This window comes from Elephantulus edwardii, unplaced genomic scaffold (assembly GCF_000299155.1).
Source record: "Elephantulus edwardii isolate Elephantulus edwardi_28Jun2011 unplaced genomic scaffold, EleEdw1.0 scaffold00012, whole genome shotgun sequence".
NCBI lineage: Eukaryota > Metazoa > Chordata > Mammalia > Macroscelidea > Macroscelididae > Elephantulus > Elephantulus edwardii.
Window position 1 is genome coordinate 30267289 of NW_006399762.1, and position 25857 is coordinate 30293145.

Below are 25857 nucleotides of genomic sequence, written 5' to 3' on the forward strand. Positions count from 1 at the left end.
ACCCTTCTTGCTTTTAGCCAGGCTTGCAGAGCTATATAAAGGTCAAGCAGATAAAGGTTTCACCTGGGGCTATGCCATCCATCATCATAACCTATGTATTAGAAGTTGTTTGTGTGATAATATAAATAGTAGGTCTCTTTCCGTCTTAGCAGTATCTTCTCCTGTCCACTTGATAGCCACCAGATATTTACCTTACTGCCTCCCCTGGTCAGTGAGTTTTCCTTTCCTCATAGACTACATTATCTTTTTTTTTTTTTTTAATCCACAAGCAACACTATTAGTACTGTAGTCAGGAGATCTGAAGACACAGAATTGGGAAAGGCTGCTGTCAGTGACCTCCCCAAAATTCTGAAGAGCAATGACATCAGTTAAAAGACCAAGATGTGTCCGACTCAAGTCATACTCTTTCCAGTCACCTGGTTTGCACCAAGAGCTGGACAGTGAATAAGGCTGACAGGAGATGAATCGATGCCTTTATGTTGTGGTGTTGGAGAACAGTGCTGAATATCCCATGAACTATCGAAAGAATAAACATATGTCTTGGGAAAAGTGAAGCCATCATACTCCACTGTAGCAAGGATGGCGAAACTTTGTCTTACACACTTTGAGCTTGTTGCTAGAAGAGGCTATTCTCTGGAAAGGGTCATCATGCTTGGAAAAGTGAAGGGTCAGCAAAAGAGGAAGATCCTCAAAGAGATCTATTGACACAGTGACAACAGCAGTAAGCGCAAATGTGTTAGGGATGACGAGGATGGCACAGGACAGGGTTTAGACCTGTTGTTCATTGGGTCACTGTGTGTTGTACTTCACGACAGCTTACAACTGTCTGTCAGTCTGTCTCCACACTGGTTTTCCAGTCAATCTGTGAACATGAACCTGGATGATCTTTCCTTCTGGGGAGCAAACCCGAACACTCTCCTTCACTGACCTTCTGCCTTTCCCAGCATGCTGTCTTTTTCCAAGAGCTGGTTCCTCCTGACAGCATGCCCAAAGGTGGTAGAATAAAGTTCCACCGTCCTTGCCTCTTTGTATAGTAGTGAAAGAGAAACTGAAAACTACTGAATCAAGGAAGGAAGGGCAACTGAAAATGACTAGATAAGTTGGAGTGGAGCTACCAACCATTTATCAGAACTTAGTCCATTTCAAAAATAACAGCACTCTTCCATATCTGTATATGTTCATCACTCTGTATTTTAATAATTTTTCAAATAAAAATATAAATACAAGTTCTAAAAAGGAGCCCTGGTGACATAGTACACAATGTATCAGGCTGCCAACTCTTCAGTCTCCAGCAGCTTCTCAGGAGAACGAAGTTCTCTTAATTTTTTTCTTCCTATATCACAATGTTGAGACCATTGAACAAGGAGGATATGATAGAATTTACAACAGGAACACACAGCCAGCTTGGGGCTTTTTTAAATTCCAGGATTGTATGGAAAGATTAACACCAAGCTTTCAGATGAAGTGTTAGTAAGCAATGATATCACTTCTGTGGACTTGTAATCTAGTCACCTGAACTTTTTCTATAATTACAGAAATGTCTCATTCTAAACATTTTGCTTTCTCATTTTTAGCTTAGAATTCTTCAGTAATGTTTATTCTGTTATAAACAAGAATACTCTTAGGAACTTACTTTTTGGTCACTATTTCTGTGGCTGACTCTGAGAAGAATGGAAATCCCAGAACACTTGATTGTTCTAATGCGAAACTTATACTTGGACCAGGAGGCAGCGAAACTTATACTTGGACCAGGAGGCAGTCGTCAGAACAGAGCAAGGGAACACTGCATGGTTCAAAATTGGGAAGGGCGTACGCCAGGGATGCATCCTATCTCCATACCTTTTCAACCTATATGCAGAACAGATTATCCGGGAGGCTGGGCTCTATGAGGAGAAATGTGGGGTCAAGATTGGTGGACGATTTATTAACAATCTGCGTTATGCGGATGACACAACCCTGCTTGCTGAAACTGAGGAGGACCTGAAACGCCTGCTGCAGAGTGTCAAGGACTGCAGCCTACAATATGGATTGAGGCTCAATGTCAAGAAGACAAAGATTCTCTGCCAATTCTGGACCAATTGGCAGCATCAGGATAGATGGTGAAGAGATTGAGATTGTACACAGCTTTAGTTTGCTTGGCTCTGTAGTCAACAGTCTTGGCACCAGCAGCCAGGAAATTAAAAGGCGCATTGCCATGGGAAAGTCTGCTGTTAGGGACCTCTCCAAAGTGCTGAAGAGCAATGGTGTCTCTCTGGAGACTAAGGTGCATCTGATACAGGCCATGGTTTTTGCAATCACTTGTTATGCATCAGAGAGTTGGACAATGACCAAGGAGGATAGAAGGAGAATTGATGCCTTTGAGCTGTGGTGCTGGAGAAGAGTATTGAGAATACCATGGACTGCTAGGAAAACAAACAGATTTGTCCTGGAAAGGGTTAAACCAGGTGGGTCCTTGGAGGCAAGGATTCTGAGGCTCCGTCTAACTTACTTTGGACATGTTGTGAGGAGAGACCGGTCCTTAGAGAGGGACATCATGCTTGGGAGGTTGGAGGGACAGCGCAGGAGAGGAAGGGCCTCTATGAGGTAGATTGATTCAGTGACTGGGATAATTGGGATGGAAGTGTCAGAGACAGTGCAATTGGCACAGGACAGAGCGGAGTTTAGGGCTGTTGTACAAAGGGTCGCTATGAGTCGCAGGCGACTCGACGCACATAACAACAACAACATTTCATAAAATAATTCATCTGATTAAGTGAACTGCTATCCCCCTTAGTATAAGTTACATCTGTAAAGGATCTGGAGCTTGGCGGCCTTACCTTTCCTCTTAATGATGGACATTTTATTGAGGAGCTGTTTTCTTCTCAGAACATGCATGTTGGTCAGCTATCACTTTTCTGCATCTGTCTTTGTATTAGGGAACTCTAGTGGCCTACTGGATAAGGAGTTGTGCTGCTACTTAAAGCCATTGGTTCAAATCCACCAGCTTCTTCTTAGGAGACATACTGGCACTCTCTTCCCATGTCAGTTAGAGCCTGTGGAGGATCAGCTGTGAGTCAGTTCCAACTTGATTGCACAAACAGCAATAACATCATGTTTATAGGTAAATGTAGACCATAGGGGATTGTGCTGCAAACCCAAAGCTGTGCCTCTCTGGTGTTTCTACCAGTGTCTCTGAGGGAAAAGATGGACATTCTCCTCCTATATGATTTATGTTGTTGTTGTTAAGTGTATTCGAGTTGTAGACGACTCATAGCGACCCTATGAATGAAAGGCCTGAGCACTGTTCACAGAGTTTATGGAGGCAGGCCATTTTAGAAGTGGATGCCACTCCTGCTTCCAGGCTTGTTTTAATGGTGGAGCTCCACCAAACACTGTCTACCACAGGTAACCATTATCACATTTGACACATCAATGTCACAGTGTTTAGCATCACAGCAACCACAAATTACCTCTGTACAGCAATGCACAGACCAGTGCTATCCCACGCAGAAGAACGTTCAACAAAAAAACAATTTAAACCAGGCCTGAAGGTTGCAAATTAAAATCACCCACCTTGGGCTTGGTAGCATAACTTTCTGTCCGTTAGGTCAACATAGCTCTCTCTCTGTTATCATTTATAGCCTCTGGAAAAAACCATTGGAGGGTCAGCTCCGAGTTGACTCTAATGCCAATGAATTCTATCATATACATACATGACGTACCCAGTAATCTTGTACATAGGGTCGCTATGAATAGTAAGCAAATCGGTGGCACGTAACAACAACAATCTTTTAAAATGACAGGTTGCTGTTCAGATTTTTTTAAAACCTTTACTAATACAACTGTTTAAGGAGATTTTTCACCCCTAATACTAGCCTTTTAACTCCTTTTCATGGGTTATTCAAATAATGCTTCAGTAAGTATTTCATAGAACTTGATTGATTTGAGTCAATCGTATATCTAATACCCTCCCTGAAACTTAAAAGGGAGGGAGGACAGAGAGAGAGAGAGAGAGAGGGCAGTGTGTGTTGTGTTGTATTGTGTTGTGTTTCGTTTCCTGTCAAGCTTGTCAATAGATTAGTAGAGAAAGGAGCAAACAAATCTATTTTCAAGTTGAGCTTTCACATACCAAGATCCAACCTATAAAAAGTTTTAATGGCTTTATAAACCCCTGAAAATGGGAGATTACAGTGGAATTGCTGAACAGATCTCAACTGTAACAGAGCAAGTGTGTTGCATTATTATAATAATAACCTCGAGGATAGAAGATGGATTTCAAATCCTGGTATATTGATCAAAGGATTGAACACAAAGAATACATTCTTATTTTAATAATTCCTTGCCTGGAGAGGCGTTTGGAAAAGTGACAACCAGAAGTAGAACCTTATGATAGCATTGGTATTAATTAAAAACAAAACTTTTTAATTATTTCAGAATTTCATAAGCCTTTGATGTATATCTTCATCTGTCTCAACTATTTTTTAAGCTCCTTGGGACAAAAAACATTGTCATAGGCCCAATGAGATATATAAACTTTTTAATAGATGAGGCACCATCCCTCAGAGGCCTAGTTTTTTAAAACCAGTTAATGCATGCGATACCACACTCTAAATATGATCAAATAAGACTGCCGTTAGTATGTTTTCTGAGACGTTTAAAATCAGATTCAAGTACTAGTGAGGAGGGGAGGTGGGGAGAAGTTTAAAACATATGTTTCGTTAAGTGCTGCAGCAGTGGTCTGTAGCTCAAAATGCAATGCACTGAATGCATCCTGTAACTACTGCCTTTCCATCCCTCCCTCTCACACTCATACAATAAATGCTTGCTTCTGTTATGAAAAGAATAATCGAGAGAAGACATTTTTAAATAGTAAATTTTTTTCCTTTTTATTATTATTTTTTCTATAATTATATTTTATTAATTTTCATAAACATTTACAGTAAATTTGATCCAAACAGTTGTTGTTCCAGGGAGTGGGAAAGAACTGCAGAGTATCAGACAGGAATAAGGAGGAAATATACTATTATCTGTAATAACTTTTTGTATCTTTTCAGTGTAGGGCTGGGCATGTGATCTTGGCTATTATAAATGTTTAAAAACTCAGTGTAGCTTAGACAGATAATTGAGCATTGTGTTTAAATCGCCTCTTTGTTCTACACCCTGCAGGTGTTCGCAATGGCTGCTACCATGAATTTGGAACTTGATCCCATTTTTTTGCAAGCTCTTGGCTTCTTACATTCGAAGAGTAAGGATTCTGCTGAAAAACTGAAAGCTCTACTTGACGACTCTTTGGCTCGGGGCATTGATTGCAGTTACCGTCCATCTCCAAAGGTACCTACATGAAGAGAAAGCTTAAAGGAGTTTTGTGAATGTTTGTAGTGGTAAATTTTACACCATTTCAACACAATCTCTTTGCTGATACACACTTTCCTTGTGGCATGAAGACGTTAGAGTCTTTCATTTGTTTTCATGGAAGTCTCATACTACTTAGAAAGTTAGCTGGGGGAAGGGTAATAAACAGTCTGCCCTAATAGTTGATGGTTGACTAATCTATTAGACTGGTGGTAAAGAGCTGCTTTGTCAACTGAGAGGCACACAGTTTGAATCCACCAGATGGTCTGCAGAAGAAGATAAGCAGTCTCCTCCTGTGTGATTTACTGCCTTTGAAAACCCTCTGAAGGGTCAGCCATTCGTCAGTTCTAACTTGATGGCATATGACAACAAACTAGTGAATGTGTATAGGAACATACATAATTAAGACTTATTTTATTTTCCAGTTCTTTGTGATCTAATTTTTTGTTAAAGAGCTGCTTAACTTATCTATAATTTATTTATGGTAACTCTCTTTGAGATTTAGGGGTAAAATAAGCTATATCAACATTTTCTCTGACATTTTCTTAAGGTACCACTAATGGTCAAGCATATGTTCCATCAAGAACCAGATAGTATTTCAATTTTGTGGGCCAGTTGGTCTCTGTTGCAACTATTTCATTCTTGCATGGTATCATGAGAGCCTTTATGGAATAGTGATTAAGCATTCAACTGCCAACCATAAAGTCCGCAGTTCGAGCCCACCAGCCACTGTACAGGAGAACCATGTGGCAATCTGTTTCCAGAAAGATTTACAATCATAGTGACCCTGTGGAAGAAGTTCTGTTCTGCTCTGTATCGGAATCAACTCAACAGCAACAATTTGTCTAAAACACTCAATACAAATGAACTGTTGATACAGATAGGCTCATAGCTTATTTATCATCCATTTGCCTTCTCTTCTGCCTCAAAGTTAACTACTTTTCTGAAGATTATGTGTATCATTCCCATGTTATTTTGTACACTCAGTGGAACCACTCATTGATGTGTAGGAAGAAAGGCCTGGCAGTCTCCTTCTGTAAAAGTTACAGCCCACAAAACCATATGGATTAATTCTGTTCTGTAACACCAGGGTTTGTCATGAGTTGGAAATGTCTCTTTGGTTTATGTATGATCACAAGGGAAAAAACTGGACTACACTTTGCTATTCTTGTTTTACTTAGAATAGTGGAAGAATACTCTTTTTTTGGGAAAATTATTCCAAAGATCCACCTTATACATAAACTGTTGATACTGTTAAAAAAAGATGACAAGTTTATGTAATCAAAACTATAGTATTTAAAAATAGAACAGAATGAAATGACAACTTAGGAAGAAAAATTAGGAAGAATAGTTGCAAGTTTTGTATCTTATACAGAACTTTTATACAGAATCTATAAAGAATTCTTGCACTTAAAATATTCAGCCTCATTTTTTTTAAAAAATGGGGAAAAAGATTCACAGGCATTTCATGTAAGATATAGATAGATAGATAGATAGATAGATATACAGCAAATTACTTGAAAAATGTCATTAAAAAAATAAAATTAGTTGCCTAGAAGCAGTTTTGACTCATAATGACTCTATGTCAAAGTAGAACTGTGTGCTCCCAAGAGCTTTCAATGACTGTTTGGTTTTGATAGTGGTTTTATTTTCAGTAGTAGTTTGCCATGACTTTCTTCCAAGGTGCATCTGGCTGGATTCAAACTGCCAGTTACTTAATAGCTGAGACTATTAACCATTTGTATCACCCAGAGAATCCTGTGAAACTGTTGTTGTTAAGTGCTGCTAAGTATGGTTCCTAGCAGACCTGTGAACAGCACATCTGAACTCTGACCCATTTTTGCATCAACCTTAGCATCCTGAACACATTTGAGTCTATTGCATTAGACACTGTATCAGTACATCTCATTGAAGGGTTCCTCCTCCCTCATCCATCTTCTACCATGATGTTCCTTTCTAAGGAATACCTTTCCTAACAACGTGTTCAAAATATGTAAAATGAAGCTTCACTATCTGCCTCTAAAGGACACTCTGGTGGCACTTTCTCCAAGACATAACTGGATTTTTTTCCCTCAGGAAAAACTATTAAAAATATCTAAAATTAAAAATATGGACAGTACTAAGAGTTTATGAGAATATGAAGAAGCTGATCATCTCTCATTTTCCTGAAGGAAATGTAAAATGACACAGCCATTGTATAATTTGTTAAAAAGACAAGCATTTTCTATATGATCAAAGCATTCTATGTCTAAATATTTATTCAAGAAAAATGGAAGAATATATCTATATAAAGATACAAAGTATATATAAAGATACAGAGATACAAAGTATATATGAATATACAAGTGTTCATGACTGCTTTATTAGTATTTGCAGTAAACTGCAAAAAACATAACTGTCCAACAGTGACTAGATAAACAAAGATTCTCATCACTGGGCCAATTGGCAGCATCATGATGGATGATGAAGAGATTGAGATCATTGACAGCTTCAGTTTGCTTGGCTCTACAGTCAACGCCTTGGTACGAGCAGCCAGGAAATTAAAAGACAAATTGCATTGAGAAAATCTGCTGTCAGAGACCTCTCCAAGATACTGAGGAGCAATGATGTCAGTCTGGAGACTAAGGTGTGCCTGGTACATGCCATGGTCTTTGCAATTACTTGCTATACATCAGAGAGCTAGACAATGACTAGGGATGATAGAAGGAGAATTGATGCCTATGAGCTTTGGTGCTGGAAAAGTTTTGAATATACCATAGACTGCTAGAACAAACAAGTTCACCCTGGAGAGGGTGAAGTCAGGCTTCTCCTTGGAAGCAAGGATTCTGAAGCTCCATCTGACATACTTTGGACATGTTGCAAGGCCAGATCAGTCCTTGGAGAGGGATGTCATGCTTGGCAGGGTGGAGGGACAGCTCAGGAAAGGAAGACCCTCGATGAGATGGATTGATTCTGTCACTGAGGTAATAGCGATAGGTGTGTCGGAGACAATAATACTGGCAAAGGTTTAGGACTATTGACATAGGGACACTATGAGTCACAACGACTCAACGGCACATAACAACAACATATTTATTGCAATACTCTGTGCAAAAGAGAAATGAACTTTTAGTATACCCAACAACGTGGCTAAAACTGAAAACAAACTAGGTAGAGTAAAAGAAGCCAAACACACAAAAAAAGAGTAAATACTATATGACTTTATTTATATTAATGCTTAGAAAATGCAGGCTAAGCCAAGAAAGCAGATCATTAGTTACTAGAGGGTGAGGGAGTTGTTCTTCTAACATATATTACACCTATAAGTAATTGCAGAGAGCCGCAAGAACCTTGAGGGTTGATGAATATGCTTGTGATCTTGATTATAGTGACAGTTTAACAAGTGAATAACCAAATAAACTCTGCCATCAGGTTGATTCTGACTCATAGCAACGCCGAAGGACACAGATGAACCTCCTCATAAGATTGTCTAAAGTTGTAATCATCATTGCCTTTCATTATCTGCCTGCCTCATCTTTCTCCCATGGAACAACTAGTACATTTGAACTGCTCATCTTCCGCTTAGCAGCCAAATGCCGTAGCCTCAGTAGTACCAGAACTCTTAACAATTATATACACATGTCAAGGTTTACCTAATTGTATACTTTAAATTGGTTGTGGTGGTGGTGTTATGTGCTGTCAAATTGCTTGCGACTCATAGTGACCCTATGTACAACAGCCCTAAACTCTGCTCTGTCCTGTGCCAATTACTCTGTCTCTGGTGCACCCATCCCAATCACCCCAGTCTCTGAATCAATCCACCTCATAGAGGGCCTTCCACTCCTGCACTTTCCTTCCACCCTACCAAGCATGATGTCCTTCTCCAAGGACCAGTCCCTCCTTACAACATGTCCAAAGTATGTCAGATGAAGCCTCAGAATCCTTGCCTCCAAGGAACCACCCCGGTTAACCCTTTCCAGGATGAATCTGTTTTCCTAGCAGTCCGTGGTACCCTCAGTACTCTTCTCCAGCACCACAGCTCAAAGGCATCAGTTCTCCTATCCTCCTTAGTCACTGTCCAACTCTCTGATGCGTAACAAGTGATAGCAAAGACCATGGCCTGTATCAGATGCACCTCAGTCTCCAGAATGACACCATTGCTCTTCAGTACCCTGAAGAGGTTCCTAACAGCTGACTTTCCCATCGCAATACGTTTTTTGATATCCTGGCTACTGGTGCCAAGAGTGTTGACCATGGAGCCAAGCCGACTAAAGTTGTTGACAATCTCAATCCTGATGTTGCCAATTGGTCCAGTAGCTTATGTATTTTTTAAACTTCAAAGAAACTCTTTGAAGTGAAAAACATGACGTTGCATTTAAAGAAAAAACATGATAGTGGTTGTTGTGTGCCATTGAGTTGGAACTGACCCATTGCTGACCCTTCGGTCGGTTTTCAGAGGCAGTTAATTGCACAGGAGAAGATTGCCCATCCTCCTCCCATGGAGCCTGGATTTCAACCTCATGCCTTCAGGATTGCAGCTCAATTTCTTGCCACTAGACCACCAGAGCTCCCTGTTACATTGGTAGTAATATGATATCTACATTTTTAACTGGAAGTTATTTACCTATTTATGACCTTTTTTGTGATGCATTACATAATCTCAATATCTAATTTTTATTTTACTTTTTAGGATATTGAGCCACCCAAAATTTCAAGCACAAAAACTATTTCCATTAAGCAAGAGCCCAAAACTTCTTCTAGTCTTCCTTCTGGTAATAATAATAATGGCAAGGTCCTCACAACAGAAAAAGTAAAGAAAGAAGCTGAAAAGAGACCTGCTGATAAAGTAAGCGTTTTCTCTTAATCTAATCAAAATAACTGGTAAAGTAATTTGATTGATGAGTATAAGCAATGCTTTGTGCTTCCTTTTTTTTGGATATGTTAGTGAGTGTGGTAATCACTCAGTACATTTATTTTGAGTGCTGTCGATTTTTACTTTTTTGAAAAATGAGTAAAATTTATTGTTGTTGTTTTTGTTAGGTGTTTTCAAGTCCGCTCTCAGAGTGAATCTGTGTTCAACATATTGAAACCTTTACCATCCTGCACTGTCCTCTCACTGTCTTTCCACTATGTTTAAGCCTATTGTTGTAGTCACTGTGTTACTACTTCTCTTCAAGGATCTTCCTCTCTTTTGCATCCATGATCACATTTTCCATGTGCTCCTAATAACATGCCCAAAGTACATTAGACAAAAAAATCTCAGCATCTTTACCTTTATGGAGCACCCTGGTTGCATTTTTTCCCAAGACAGATTTATTTGTTGTTTTGACAGTTCACGTAATACAATATATTTCTTAAAAGACTGAAGAAGAATTGATATCTTTGAATTCAGTCTTTTAAGGAGCATATTTTTTTTTTTCCCATTGATCTAAATCATTGTCAGATATTGGGCCCTATGGGTTGTAGTAGTTTAAGTATAATTTAATAACTGAAATATTCTAACTGGAACATTGTTGAGAAGAAGAGAGTAGAAATGTAAATAACTACACCTGAAATTTGTTGAAGAATGGCATTTACAGGAATGGAATGAGTAGATATTTCTCAAATATTGATGGTTTCTCTACATAGTTGGTAATTAAAATTTTAGTTAAAAAATGAATTAACTCTTCTAAATCCTTTAGTCACTCCTGCTTTCAAAAATGTTTTCATATCTTTATTATTTTTAATGTTTTCATAAACTATATTATATTGTTTTTTATGTGTTTATATTAATTGTGCCATTCTGTATTTATCCTCTGGAAACTTTCCTTTTCTCTACAGAACGTTGTGCTTTAATATTTATCTATATTGGTACATGTGGATCTAGATTTTCCCCCTATATTTAATATTCATTCTATAAGTAAATCAGTTTATCTGTTTTTCTATTAATGAGCAATTAAATGATTTCTCTATTTACTCTATAGTTTCAATGAACTACTTTACTCATATCTTTTTACACACATATCTTTTTTAATATTTTCTCTAGGTCATATACCTATGCATATTATTAAGGCTATACAGATCTGAAATTTATATTATTTATTGCCAGGCACTATCTAAAGGATATTTACTAAATTTATGTCCTCCCCAACTCATTGTAAGAATTCTATATTCCGTGTAATGGAAGGCCAGCACAATATAATTAAAGAAAGTGAAGATACAAGGAAACATTGAAAGATTAATGGAAATAAAAATTGCAGGGACAAAGTGGAGAAAATGAAATTATATTTTAGGTATTAAAACTCACATTATAGAACAAAATACACATGGATATATGAAAAATTATTTTGCTTAGTAAACTTTCACTCAAATCTTGCACAAAAAGTTTCTAAATTCTGTGCATCTGAGCATTTGCCAGTCTGACAGATGTCCACATTTCCTTGAGCCAGAGTACTGACGTAAGTATGGCAGTGTGTTAAAAGTCTAGATGACTGATCACTCATTATTTACCTCTTTACAATATATTTTAGATAGTGCCATCAATTGCCATTGAGTTGATTCTGATTCATAACAGCTCAGTGTGATCGGTGTAGAACTGTGTCCTGGAGGGTTTTTAGTGACTGGTTTTAAATAGTAAATCACGAGGGCTTTCTTCTGAGACACCTCTGGATGGACTTAACACCTCTCTAACCTTTTAGTTATTGCCAAGCATGTTACCATTTGGACCCCTACTACTCTATTTCAAATATTAGTAGTTAACAACTAAAACTATTTTCTAATTTTTTAAAGGCTTTATTAGTACTGTGATTTTCTATTTTAAAACTTGTGTTGTATAGCCCTGTGTATCCACTTGCTGTACAGAGGTAACTCTGTGAAGCTAAACACTGTGACACTGATGTGTCAAATGTGGTAACAGTTACCCATGGTAGACAGCGTTTGGTGGTGCTTCCCGGCTGAAGCAAGCTTGGAAACAGGAGTGGCATCCACTTCCAAAATAGCTTGCCTCTGGAAACACTATGAACCTGGAGAAAGGATGAAAGTTACACAAGTGTCCAGGTCTTTCGTTCATAGGGTCGCTGTGAGTTGCCTACAGCATGTTGGCACTTAACAACAACTACAACAGGAAAACTAAAAGGCAGAAGGCAAGGATAAGTAAAGTCATTGAACTCCCAGAATTTTTTAAGGGGTAAGAGTACAAAGAGAAAAACAGATGCATGCTACTCTGCTTTATTTATTTCCACATTATGTGTTTCTTTTACCAATTATCAATTATTTATAAACCACCTCCAGATCTTTAATGTGCCTATATGTCCTTTTTTGTGAAAATACCTCTAAAATTGATACTTCACTCTGATCATTTTATCCATCTCTCAGTGACATAAATTTTATTTTGCAATGTAATGTCATGATTATTTTCTGGTTGGTACTTTTTATAGATAAAATCTGACATAAATGAAGGAGTTGATGCACCAAAAAAACCAAGACTGCAGAAACCAGAAACGCATTCTTCTCCTATTACTGTCCAAACGAGCAAAGATTTAGCTATGGCTGACCTTTCTAGCTTTGAGGAGACTAGTGCTGATGATTTTGCCATGGAGATGGGATTGGCCTGTGTTGTATGCAGGTAAGTTGTACCTTGCCATAATTATTTTCTTTTTACAGAGCAAACAAAGCAACATAAACTTGAGAAATAAAAAATGTATCAACCTAACTCTTTAATCAGACTGTTAATGAACATATGGCCAGTATTGAGAAGCTAGGTAGATTATACCTTGTGACTTTTCCCTATAGTAGCTAAATGTTTTTAAATGTCAAGGTTTTTTGGGGTTTTTTTTTTCTTCTTTCTATGATTTCTTTAAGCTGTTGTTATATAATAAAGTCGGAACCAATTGATAGCTGACTCTCCGTGGGTTTTCAGAGGTAATAAATTAAATCACATGGGAGCAAGTTGCTTTTTTTTCTTCTACAGAGCAGCTGGTGGATTTGAACCATGGGTCTTTGGGTTGGCAGAATATCTCCTTGTCACTAAGCCACCAGAGCTGTTGCAGTAACACTTTATGAATTCTTGAGTTCTGCAGAGGAAATTATTATTGCTTTACTTAGTAAGAAAGAATCTATTCAGTACACTACCATTATTATCTTCTTTCTTTTTTAGAAATCTGTGTTTTTTTTATTTCCTGATTTGTTGTTAACACTGTCATTGCCTGAAACACCATGACATTTTTTCCCAAGAATAATGGAATAAATGGATTATGGGTCATGTAGGTTATTCTGAGTGTTGGTAGAAACATGGATGCTAATTAAATAGTACTTATAAGTCTATTTTTTAAAGATGTGTTTCAAAAATCAGATATAACTAGATTTTAATCTTCTGGAAACCAAAGATTAAGTTTTTATTAATGATTTTTATGCTCAACACAACCCAAAAAATTTACCATCTTTAGTCTGTTTTCTTCATAATAATGTTAATTCTAGAATCTTAAGACTGAGTAAATAACTATAAGCTTTTATGGACCTTATAGATTTTGAGTTACACTGCTTTCTGGATGAAGTCATATGCGAGAGTGTCATTGATTTCAGCCTTTATCTAATATTAAGGATATAACTTTATAAATAATAAGTAGTAAAATAATGATATAAAACTGGTGACTGTAACTCTGCATCAGAAAAACTTAGTTACCTACAGCTGTGATAATTACTTGATAGAGGAATCCCTACCTTTGATATACGTAATGACTGCTTATGTTCAGTGATCAAACATTTATTGATCATTATCTGTTAGCACAGTAATGGACTTGGCAGTGTGTGTAATTAGATCTAGTTCTAACCCTTAGTTAATTTATACTTTAATGAAGAAGATAGGAGAAGCACATAGGTAGGTAATTATCATAAACAAATTTAATAGAGATGAAAGGCAAAGGCTATGGATCTATTGGAGAGCTAGTCAAAATCTACTACTTTTCTGGAAAAAAATTTTTAAAAAATTAAAATGCCAAATGAAATTATGAAGGTAATGTAGCCAAATTTTATTAAGATAACCTACATATTTACTGATGGTTGAGAATGGACTTTAAAAGATATAAAGTGCTTGTTCAGACTGCATGTAGGGATTTGATATTTTGGTCTTTGATTTTTCTGGGGCTTTATTTTAGAGATTTCTTTTCCATCTTTAAAACTAAATCAACCAATGTAGAGTTTCAAATTGTTATATTCAAAAAAGTAAGTTTACTAATATATATTTCTTAGGCAAATGACAGTGGCATCTGGTAATCAACTAGTAGAATGTCAAGAGTGCCATAATCTCTACCACCAGGATTGCCACAAACCCCAAGTGACAGATAAGGAAGTGAAGGACCCTCGCCTGGTGTGGTGTTGTGCACGGTGTACCAGACAAATGAAAAGAATGGTAGGAATCATAATCTTTTTCTACTTCAAAATGTGTTTAGCTTTTTTGTTGACATATTTTGTAAAATACGAAATTTTTCTAAAACAAAAATTTGAACACTTAAGATACTATAAAACCAGCTGGAGGTTCAGCTGTGGTTCTGACTTGACAGCAAACAACAACTACTATATACTTGGAAGATACCTTGAACTTCTTGCTGTCAAGTCAGAACTGATTCATAACCGATCTTCAGTTGGGTTTCCAGGTGCTGTAAACCACTAGTAGAAGACTGCGTGCCTTTTCTCTGTGGAGCAGCTGATGAATTCGAGCTAACTGCCAGAGAGGCTCTGCCTTGGAGTTAGCAGCACAGCACCCTGTCAGCTAGGCTACCAAAGCTCCCTGGTAGTAAGAAACATGAGACAAAAAAAGTCAGTTGTTGGCTGAAAGAAATGTTTGTAAAAGAATCATGAATTCAGTCGAGCTCTTCTTTGATGACATTGAGATGTGTGTTTATAAACTTTATCTGAGTAGTATTTAGTTTATCTAGTTCTCAATGTGCCTAGTTCTGCACTTTGGAAAACCTAAAAAATAAAAAATAGTCCAACGTTTATCATGCTTGTTTTATTCCAGTTTGCCTGTTTCTCCCCATTTTGTATATAATCCATTGTCGTTGAGTCAATCCTGACTCATAGTATCCACCCTTTGGGGTGTCCCAGGCCATAACTTTGTGGAAGCTTACTTGCCTTTCCCCCTGAAGGGCCTGGTGAGTTTCCACTGACCTTATGGCCTTTGCTAAACTACCTTTTAACTTACCTTCAGTTGTATTTATACCTGGAGCACAAGGTGAGAGCTCTGAATTCTTTGACCAATCAATCTAAGATGAAGAAAACAAATTGATTACACACACACACACACACACACACACACACACACACACACACACACACTCATATATATATACACACATATATATACATATATATACACACATACATATATATATGTATGTATGTATGTTATTTTCGGTACTGTCAAGTCTGATATGACTCATGCAATCCTATGAACAGATTAAATCCTGTCTGTACTGTGTGATTTGTTTGGTTTTGAAATAATTTTATCATGTTAACGTTAATTTCTGTTTATCCAGCCCTAAAAGCTTAACATCTTTGCATTTAGAAATTAGTGAAATTGATAAAACCATTAATACAATGATGATGAAAATAATTTATTCAGGAATCTACTTTGGGTTTCATTACAATATTTTTTGTGTTCAACTCAATTTAAATGTCCCATCCACAATTTTTAGTTTCTAGTGCATTCAGTTAGGAACTATATCTAATGTATGACACTGATTTCTTTAGGCTCAAAAAACTCAGAAGCCAGCACAGAAACCAGCCCCCACAGTTTCTGTCGTTCCAGCTGCCAAAGATCCATTGGTTAAGAAACCAGAAACGAAACTAAAACAAGAGACCACATTTCTGGCATTCAAGAGGTCAGAAGTCAAGGTATAGTACCTCCTATCTGTACCTACATTTGCATCTTAACTATTTTTGCTAAAATTTCTTGATTAAAAAATGTAATCAGGTGTTTTCTATACTAAATGACTTTATGCTGGAAGTTAAGACTGCCTTTCCATTATCATGACATAGAAGGAGAACCTTTTACAGGATTTTTTGATCTCTAACTTCCTGTATCTCTTTTTATCAAGAAAAGGAACAGTCTCTGAGTTCTGAGACAGCATTCTAATATCATTCGTTCTTTCTTTTATCATTCTTGTGTCAAGCCTACTGCTTTCTAGTCCATCCTGACTCATAGCAACCCTAAGTGTTACTGTGTAGAACTACCACATAGGATCTTCTCTGCTGTAATCTTAACAAGAGTAGATTGCTAGATTTTTCCTCCTTAGTATCACTGGGTAGGTCCAAACTTCTAACCTTTAGATTAGTTGGTAGTTGCTATCAAGTTGATTCTGTGGTATAGCAACTCTGCGTGCACAAGGTAGACTTGCTTCATAGAGTTTTCAGGGCTGTGAGCTTTCAGAAGCAGACCTGTTGGATTTTTTAAATAATTTTTTCCCTCTTTTAAAAAAAATTTTTTTTATTTTATACTTATAAAGTTCATGTACATTGTTTTTCACAGCAGATCTTTCCCCTTTCCTTTGAACTACAATCTCTCAGAATTACAGTCTTTGAAATACAAGTTGTTTGCACCACATAGGGACCTTATATCTCTAATTAAGAATTCGGTTTAAATTCTGAATTCTTCTTGAACATTCTTGTTCCTCATACTACTAATGCTCACTGGCCTTGTAAGGTTTTTTCCCAGCTTGCTAAGTACTAAACATGTTGCCTTGTTTTGTCGTACTTATTCCTTTCTTATCATGCTTTACACATGCTTACCTCTTTATACCAAGACACCATATTATCTAATAAGAATATTAGCTCTTTTATTCCTTGGTTTACATCCTTTAAATCATACTACATTATTATTAATATACCAATGTGTTGATATCATGAAATAGAATCTTTTTCTAATCTTTTTTTATCAAATGGGATACTTCTGCTGAGTTTATACATTACAATTTTAAGCAAAGAGTTATAGGTGAAATTAAAAAATTCCCCAAATTTTTATACCCACTGCTATCATGTTGCTGACTCATAGTATCATGTTTCTGAGGCTGTAATTCATTGGAGGAGACTGCCTGTCCTTCTTCTTCAGAGCAGTTGGTGGATTCCAACTACTGACCATTTGGTTAGCAGTTCAGCAGGTTACACACTACATCACCAGAGCTCCTTAAATTCTATAACCGCCCCCCCCCCCAAAAAATGCTCAACACACCTTGCTCAAGAACCAGGTACAATGATAAAGAATATGAATATAAAATACTCTGAGAATAGCTGTGATCATTTTAGTTGTGGATACTTTTAAAATTTAATGATTCTTATACTTTTAACAGGGAACTCTGGTGGCTTAGTGGTAAGGAATTGTGCTGCCAGTATAATGGTATGTGGTTCAAGTCCACTAACTGCTCCACAAGAGAAAGATGGACAGTCTCCTCCTGTGCAAAGTATTGTCTCTGAAAACCTGACAGAGGATCAGCTATGGGTTAGTTCTGACTGAGTGATGCACAACAACAAGTGATGGCTTGATATTGAAGGGATTCCATTAGACGGAATTCTTTGATAGTAATCAAAGTTTTTCATTCTACATCTAATCACTTTTAGGTAAATTTTGCTACTAGTTACTATTAAAGTGTATTTTCAGAAAATCCAATTTAAAATCACTTTATGACAAATAATTTAAAACCTTTATTTCTTTTGTTTTGATAGAAGGTTTGCTGCTGCTGCTGGTGGTGGTTGCTTATAGGAAATATACTTTTACTGGGAAAAATTTTGTTCCCATTCATATATAAGACGTGAATAATTTTCTAGCTGGGGTAATAGTTAAGAATTTATTTATAGTTGAGAAGTACATTTTTTCACTGAAATAGTAAGAAAGGACTCGGTCTCCATTGTTTGTGCTATTTCCCTTTTATGTGTCTTGATAGTGTTATAAACCATCTGTCGTCCTATTGAAAAGCAATGCCAGACAAAAATAAACCATTAAAGCAAAATGCCAAACTTGCTTTCTTGTTCGTACTTCTTAAATGTTGGTCTTTTTAATTACTTCAGATTGGTTTTTGTTCATGAAGTTTGTTGAGAGATCATTTAGCCATATGGTAGAGTTTTATGTTTGATAGAAAAGAAAAAAAATTTGCTCTTTCATAACTGAAAATTAAAAGTTTACTGCACCTGTGTCCTCCAACTTTCTTGACTTTTTCTCTTGGTACCTTTCTGTGTTCTTCTAGGAATTTATGTTTTATGTCAAATGCTTGCTCCTCTGGATAAGTTTATGGGGTGTAGTTGTCGAATGATGGTACTTGTAAAAAAAGTCCTAAAAAGTGAACAAATATCTATACTGCTAGTTTGCTCCTCTTATAAAATAAAGCTCTCAGAACACTCAAATTCCGTTTTCTTTTTACATTATTTAAACATGTTTTCATGCAAACAGTATTGGAAGCTTAGTGGAATTAGAAAGATTTTATCAACTTTTTCAGAGTTTAGTTCTCATACGTGAGTAAATACATCTTAAGTGTGATGACAACCTTTTTTTGAAATTGTCAAGCTATTGTTTACCTATAGATGACTACACCCCTTCTGTGAATCTTCTTAAAAATACCAAAGTAGAAAGAATATCAAAGAGAAAATACATTCTTAATTCTTTTAAACAAAGGGTATTTTTGGGTATTTTGTATGTATTAGGAAACTGTCATTTTCATAGAAAATTCTGATGTGATTAACACCAATTTGTATTATGGTATTGGTAACTTGAGCTCCTGATTAGCCAATGCAGTTAACTGGGACAGTGAAGTGTTAATCATTTCTAAACTGGGAATTAACCCACCTAAATTGACACTGTGCATTCTGTGAAGCAGCAGGTAAAATCCTATATATAGAAACAAGGATATCTCGTCATAGTTTCCATGGAAACATGAACAAGTGTGAAAATAAAAATCTCAGAATTTTTTTTTTACATACATCAGTATTTGATTTGTCCATGGTTTTATATTTTGCAGTGCTATCGCTGTTCAAAATTTAGAACGCTTTAAAAAAATATTTGGTTTAGAATTTGTATACAGCTGTTTTCTTTCTCATACACATCATGAAAAAATAATTATGGAAAAACATTTCATCTGTGGTGTTTCCTCTTGCAAATCCTGGGTGTAAACATTTTTGTCTACTAAGACTGAATTCAATTTTTTAGAATGATCTATTAGTCCTTAACAGCAGTGTTTAAAGAATCAGATATCTAACTGAACCAAATAATACTTTTTTAGATTAAAAACAAGCTACAGCAAATTAAATCTGACTTTCTAATATGCTCCATAATGGAATCCAAAAGCAGTTCCTAAATATGAATGTCATATATTTCTCTTTTGAAATTTTCTGAACAAGAGTATGGCATCCAAAATTTCTGCTTTGGAAATGGCCCTCTTCACTTATTATGGATCACTTTTGTTTAATACACACAAAGACATAGTTTTTCCTTTCCATCAGTTTCATAGGAACATACATAATTTTGGTAGTATGATACAAATTTTTAAATTATTATGTGGTATAAAAAGATAAAGATTATTGTTGTTGTTAGGTCCTGTCCAATCGAATACAACTCACAGGGACTATGAACAATAGATCTGATCCCTCTCCTGTCCTATGCTATCCTCATCATTTCTGACATCCGTGAGCCGTGTGGAGGAGTCACTGTGTCAGTCATCTGGTTTAAGGGTCTTCCTCTCCTTCTCTGACCCTCCATCTTGCCTCTCCTAGAAACATGCCCAAAGTATGTGACATGAAGCTTTGTCTTCTTTGCCTCCAAGGAGCAGTCTGGCTGGACTTTCTGCAAGACATATCTGTTTTTTTCTTTTAGCTGTCCTTTGGATATTCAGCACTCTCTTCAACACCATGGCTCAAAGGCATCACTTCTTCTGTCATTATTCATTGTCCAGCTGTAAGATGCATAGCTAGTGGTTGAAAAGACCATGGTCCAAATCACCTCAAGATTAATATGTATGTAAAAGCTTTGTGTAGGTATTGATTATGTTGGCTCTACTGAAATATATTTCTCTTTTTTCTTTTTTTAAGGCATCCACAGTTATTTCAGGGAATTCTTCTAATACCGGTGTTTCCTCTTCAGTAACTAGTGGCCTAACTGGATGGGCAGCTTTTGCAGCCAAGATCTCCTCTGCTGGTCCATCAACAGCGAAATTGAGTTCAACAACACAAAACAATAGTGGGAAACCTACTACCTCATCAACTAACCAGAAGCCTGTGGGTTTGACTGGTCTGGCAACGTCATCCAAAAGTGGAATAGCTTCCAAAATAGCTTCCAGTAACAGCTCCACACCTACTGTACCTTTGAAACCACTTCCACCTCTAACCTTAGGTAAAACAGGCCTTAGTCGCTCAGTTAGGTGTGACAATGTTAGCAAAGTGGGTCTTCCTAGTCCAAGTAGTTTAGTTCCAGGAAGCAGTAGGCAAGTGAGTGCTAATGGGAATAGTGGAACATCAGGGCCCAGTGGAAATACCACCAGTAAAAGCACTTCAGAGTCTAGCAGCTCTTCTTCGGCATCCCTTAAAGGTCCAACTTCACAAGAATCCCAGCTCAATGCTATGAAGCGATTCCAGACAGTCAAGAAGAAAGCAGCCCAAAAGAAGCTCAAGAAGTAATGTGGCCAAGTAGGTTTTACCTCATGTTTCCTTCCACCTAAAAAAGATTAATATCTTATTAGGAAAAAACTCTAAAGATTATAATTGAATAAAAATCTTAATAATGAAATTTTTGTGGTTTGTTTTTACTTTAAAATAGTAAATGTAATTAGTGAAACTTGAAAATTCTTTTTCTTTTATATCTTACTATTTTTGTTAACATTTTCATAGTTCGTGAAAACAATTATTAGAATGCCCCATTCTTAATGAAAATTCCTAAGATTCGAAAGATTGATAAATAAGCAAATTTAGAAAAGAAAAATAATCTATTCTTCTGCAAAGCCCCAAGATTTGATCCTCCTGAATAAAGTACAAGGTGGAAGGAATGGTCCATTGTTGAGTTTTAGATTCCCTCTCAGTGAATTCTGAGTATTCATTGTCCGTCTCCAGCTTCACTTCAGTTGATTTCTCCCTCACCCTAGTTAAGTAGTCTCCCTTCACCACCCAACATTTTCTTTATTCTTAAATTTCTCATAATTGATGTTTCATATTCTTGTATTTTATATTTATTCCTTCATCACACACCTGTTAAAATACTGCATGAGTTCCTGGGTTTTTTTAATAATAAAAATCTTCATAATCAAATTTTTATTGTTTTTTTTTTTTTTTACCATGTTGTATGTGCTGTCAAGTCACTTGCTACTCATAGCGACCCTGTGTACAAGAGCCCTAACCCCTGCTCTATCCTGTGCCAATCTTACTGTCTCTAACACACCTACCCCAATTTCCCCAGTGACAATCAATCCATCTCATCGAGGGACTTCCTCTCCTGTGCTGTCCCTCCACTCTCCCAAGCATGATACCCTTCTCCAAGGACCAGTCCCTCCATGTAACATGTCCAGAGTATGTCAGACAAAGCTTCACAGGTCTTGCATCCAAGGAGCTGTCTGGTTTCACCTTTTCCAGGACTAACCTGTCTGTTCTCCTAGCAGTTCATAGTATCAACACTCTTCTTCAGCACCACAGCTCAAAGGCATCAATTCTCTTTCCATCATCCCTTGTTGTTGTCCATCTCTCTGACACATAGCAAGCAATTACAAAGACTATAGCCCGAATCAAGTGCACCTTCGTCTCCAGACTGACATCATTGCACTTCAATACTCTGGAGAGATCCCTGACATCCAACTTTGCCAGTGTAATTCATCTTTTGATTTCCTGGCTGCTGGTGTCAAGAGTATTGATTGTGGAGCCAAGCAAACTAAAACTTAACAATCTCTTCACCATTTATCATGATGCTGCCAATTGGCCCAGTGGTGAGAATCTTTGTTTTCTTGGTGTTGGGCTTCAATCCGTATTCAAGGCTGCAGTCCTTGATCTTCCGCAGCAAGCACTTCAGGTCCTCCTCAGTTTCAGCAAGCCAGGTTGTGTCATCTGCATAATGCAAGTTGTTGATAAATCTTCCTCCAATCCTGATGCCATATTTCTCCTCATATAGCCCAGTACCCTTGATTATCTGTTCTGCATATAAATTGAAAAGGTATGGAGACTACAAACCTGGCATACACCCTTCCCAATTTTGGATCATGCAGTGTCTCACTCTGTTCTGACCATTTTTTGGTCCAAGTATAGGTTTTGCATAGGCACAATCAAATGTTCTGGGATTCCCATTCTTCTAAGAGTCAACCACAGTTTGTTGTGATCCACATGGTCAAATAACTTTGCATAGTCAATGAAGCACAGGCAAAATGTTAAATATTAGGAAAGCTGCTTCTTGTTGTGTACCATATAGTTGGAACTGACCTGTAGCTAGCCCTCTGGTGGGTTGTCAGAAGCAGTTAGTCGCATGAGAGGAGATTGTCCATCCTTGTGAGCAGATCAGCTATATTTGAACCACATGCCTACGGGATTGCTGCACAGCTTCTAGATAAATTTTAATTTTCTTAATTAAATACATCCTTTTTCTCACATTGCCCATTTTTTTCATATGTGAGTGCAGCATAAATATGTAGTATATACTAAGTAAGCAATAAATTTTTATTCACTCTGCTGACACACAACTCCATTCCCAAGAGTCTTAATGGATGGAAATTTTTTTTTTTAATTTACACAATAGCATCTCCCTTTGAAGCAAAGACTTTTATTGCACTACTTGGAACATGATAGAGCATTTTGCCCGATTTTTCCCCCTCTCTCTTACTGCCATGGAGTCAGAAGCTACTCATAACTGACCTTCCATTGGATTTCCAAAGCAAAACCCACTGACTAGATGGACAGCTCTTGGTCAGCACACAACAATAACAATCACATGAGAAGAGATTATCCGTTTACTCCTTCAGAATGATTGTGGATTTGGGTTGCCAGAGACACTGTCTTTAGGTGAGCAGTACAGCACAGTATGGGCCACACCACCAGAGCTCTAATTTTATGTAAAATAAAAGCAGCTCCTATGCAATGGTTCTTAAGGTTGATTTGAATTATGTGTTTATGCGTTGTTAAATCATAAAATGTGAAAGAACTTTGTTGCTTTACTTGCAAGCTAATAAATTAGCCTAATACAGTTTTACATGTTCAAATACATGTATTTATATGCATTCTTTAAACATATATGTGTATTGTTGTGTACCTCTAGAGTCAGAACCGACAAGCAGGTTTTCAGTGGCAGTTAATCACGGGGGAGGAGATTGCCCAGCCTTCTCCATGAAGCAGCTGGTGGCCTCAAACTGCGTGCCTTCAGGATTGCAGCGCAGCTTCTTGCCACTAAGCCACCAGAGCGCCCTACATATATGTATATATGATACAATACATGAAGTTCACTCAATCAAAGAAATAGTTTATAACTCAGCAAAATTAAGAAAATTGCAACAAAAATGTAGTACTTATTTCTGAGGACACGGTGCCCAATGCAAAAGCCAGCTGTTAATCTGCAGCTGCAGTGGGCCTGCATCACAGAGAAGGAACTGCAAAATTAGGAGATTAATCTTGTTTAGGCTGCTAATCCCCACCTTCCTCTTCAGAAAGATTAATCATTAGGATCGATTTGCAGTGTATGTCTCCAAGGAAGAGAAAAACAGGGCTCTGTAACTTACAAATTGCTCCAGAAGGCACTAGCTTCCAAAGTTGTCTATTGTGCAAACATTTTTTCAGTACTCTTTCCTTAGAGTGAGGGGATCTGGTGTTACAGTCCAGAGTGTATTATACAGAAAATGCCAAGATCATGAAGAGCTGTGAAATATTCTTGAAACTCTGTTTTGCATATATTAGCCCTTACAAAAAGTACTTTTTGATTCAAGAACACCTCATTTCATCCAGATACTAGAGGTCCAACAAATTCTCACAATCACAAGCCTGATTAGCCTTGTTTCACCAACCTTGATCTATGGGAAGCAAAGTTACTAAATCTTTACTCTACAAGCCTCTACTCTCAATTAGCTCCATTAGTTCCTTTATTTTTCTAACATCCTACAATTAATTCATTGATGAATTGTCTTTGGAGAGATAAAGTTATTTAAACTGAGCTTGTTCCTTTCTAAAGGAAAGCACTATTTTAATAATGGAACTGAGTTCTTTTTGTTATTATTAGAATTCAGGGTCAAGATAATCCTGTAATTTTATGTATATACATATATTTTATATCTATATTTTATATCTGTATTTTATATCTCTTATATCTATATTTTATATCTTTTATATCTATATATATCTATATCTGTATCTATCTATCTATATATCTATATCTATATCTATATATCATGGCCTAGTGGCAAGAAGCTGTGCTGCAATCCTGAAGACACCTTTGAGACCACCAACTGCTCCATGGGAGAAGGATGCCGGTGCAATTAACTTTCTCTGAAAACCCTCTGGAGGGTCAGCTTTGAATTGGTTCAGACTTTATGGTATACACAACAATGACAAAACTATAGATAGATGATAAAAAGATAGAGATAGATTATCTAGATAATAATAACGATAGATGGTAGATGATCAAAGATAGAAGATAGATAATAGATAGATAGATAGATAGATAGATAGATAGATAGATAGATAGATAGATAGATAGAGATAGATAATAGACATAGATAGATAACTATAGATAGATGATAGATAATACTTTGTTTTGCAAAACATCTGTAGTTGAAACTCTAGATTGGCCTGCATCATCTCAGCATTTCTTTCATTAGAGAAGATCAAGAAGGCCAAAAGTGGGGGAGGGGAAGTTGTGCATGCTTGAATCAGAACTGACTCATATATACAAATATTTAGGAGCTTACCCTCTAGAGCATGTTAGAGGCATCATATCACATGGAAGGAGTTTGCCCATCTTTCTTCCACAGAGTAACTGCTAGATTCCAACCGCATGCCTTTGGGTAGGCAGTGCAACTGCATATTTTGGTCCAAATGACCTAACACAAATTTAGCTCACAACTATAAAGTTAATATAAACTCAGCCTATGAGAAACTAAAGCAGTAATGCTTTCTGCAGAGCTCTGATGGCCTCGTGGTAAGAAGCTGAATTGTAATCCCTAAAGCACTCTTTGAATCCACCAAGCTGCTCTGAGGAAGAATGAGGGGAAAACCTCCTCCTGTGCAATTAACAGCCTCTGAAAACCCACTGGTCAGTGGTACTCAACAACAATGATTTATACAGGGAGCTCTGGAGGTTTAGCAGTAAGAAGCTGCACTGCAATTCCAAAGGCTTGCAGTTCAAATTCGCCAGCAGCCCTGTGGGAGGATTTCCTCCTTTATAAAGATATAAAGTGAGATAAGACAGAACGTATCTATTATTGAAAAGTGATGCCAACTCTCAACAATGATAAACTGCCTTGGAAAACCCACCCGAGGGTCAGCAATGGTTGGGTTCTGACTTGATGGTAAACAATAACAACAACAATGCTTTCTACAGTTTGGTATGTTGGCCTTTGAAATGAAAATTTTTGTTCT

The 25857-nt window shown here is 37.0% G+C and overlaps 1 protein-coding gene across 1 annotated transcript; it reads left to right on the forward strand.

The window, feature by feature from the left end:
* Window positions 1-5151: 5151 nt before the first annotated feature.
* INTS12 (integrator complex subunit 12) lies at window positions 5152-21045 on the forward strand. Its single transcript, XM_006881116.1, has 6 exons — window positions 5152-5310; window positions 10001-10156; window positions 12726-12913; window positions 14536-14695; window positions 16036-16179; window positions 20356-21045. The coding sequence occupies exons 1-6, from the start codon at window positions 5155-5157 to the stop codon at window positions 20938-20940; spliced, it is 1389 nt and encodes a 462-aa protein (XP_006881178.1). The 5' UTR covers window positions 5152-5154; the 3' UTR covers window positions 20941-21045.
* The last annotated feature ends 4812 nt before the right edge of the window (window positions 21046-25857 follow it).

Bases quoted from the DNA above. Each gene is read 5' to 3' on its own strand.
- INTS12 (XM_006881116.1), top strand. From the start codon at position 5,155: ATGGCTGCTACCATGAATTTGGAACTTGATCCCATTTTTTTGCAAGCT. The intron at 10,157-12,725 runs GTAAGCGTTTTC...TACTTTTTATAG, and splicing joins AAAAGAGACCTGCTGATAAA to ATAAAATCTGACATAAATGA. The intron at 14,696-16,035 runs GTAGGAATCATA...TGATTTCTTTAG, and splicing joins CCAGACAAATGAAAAGAATG to GCTCAAAAAACTCAGAAGCC.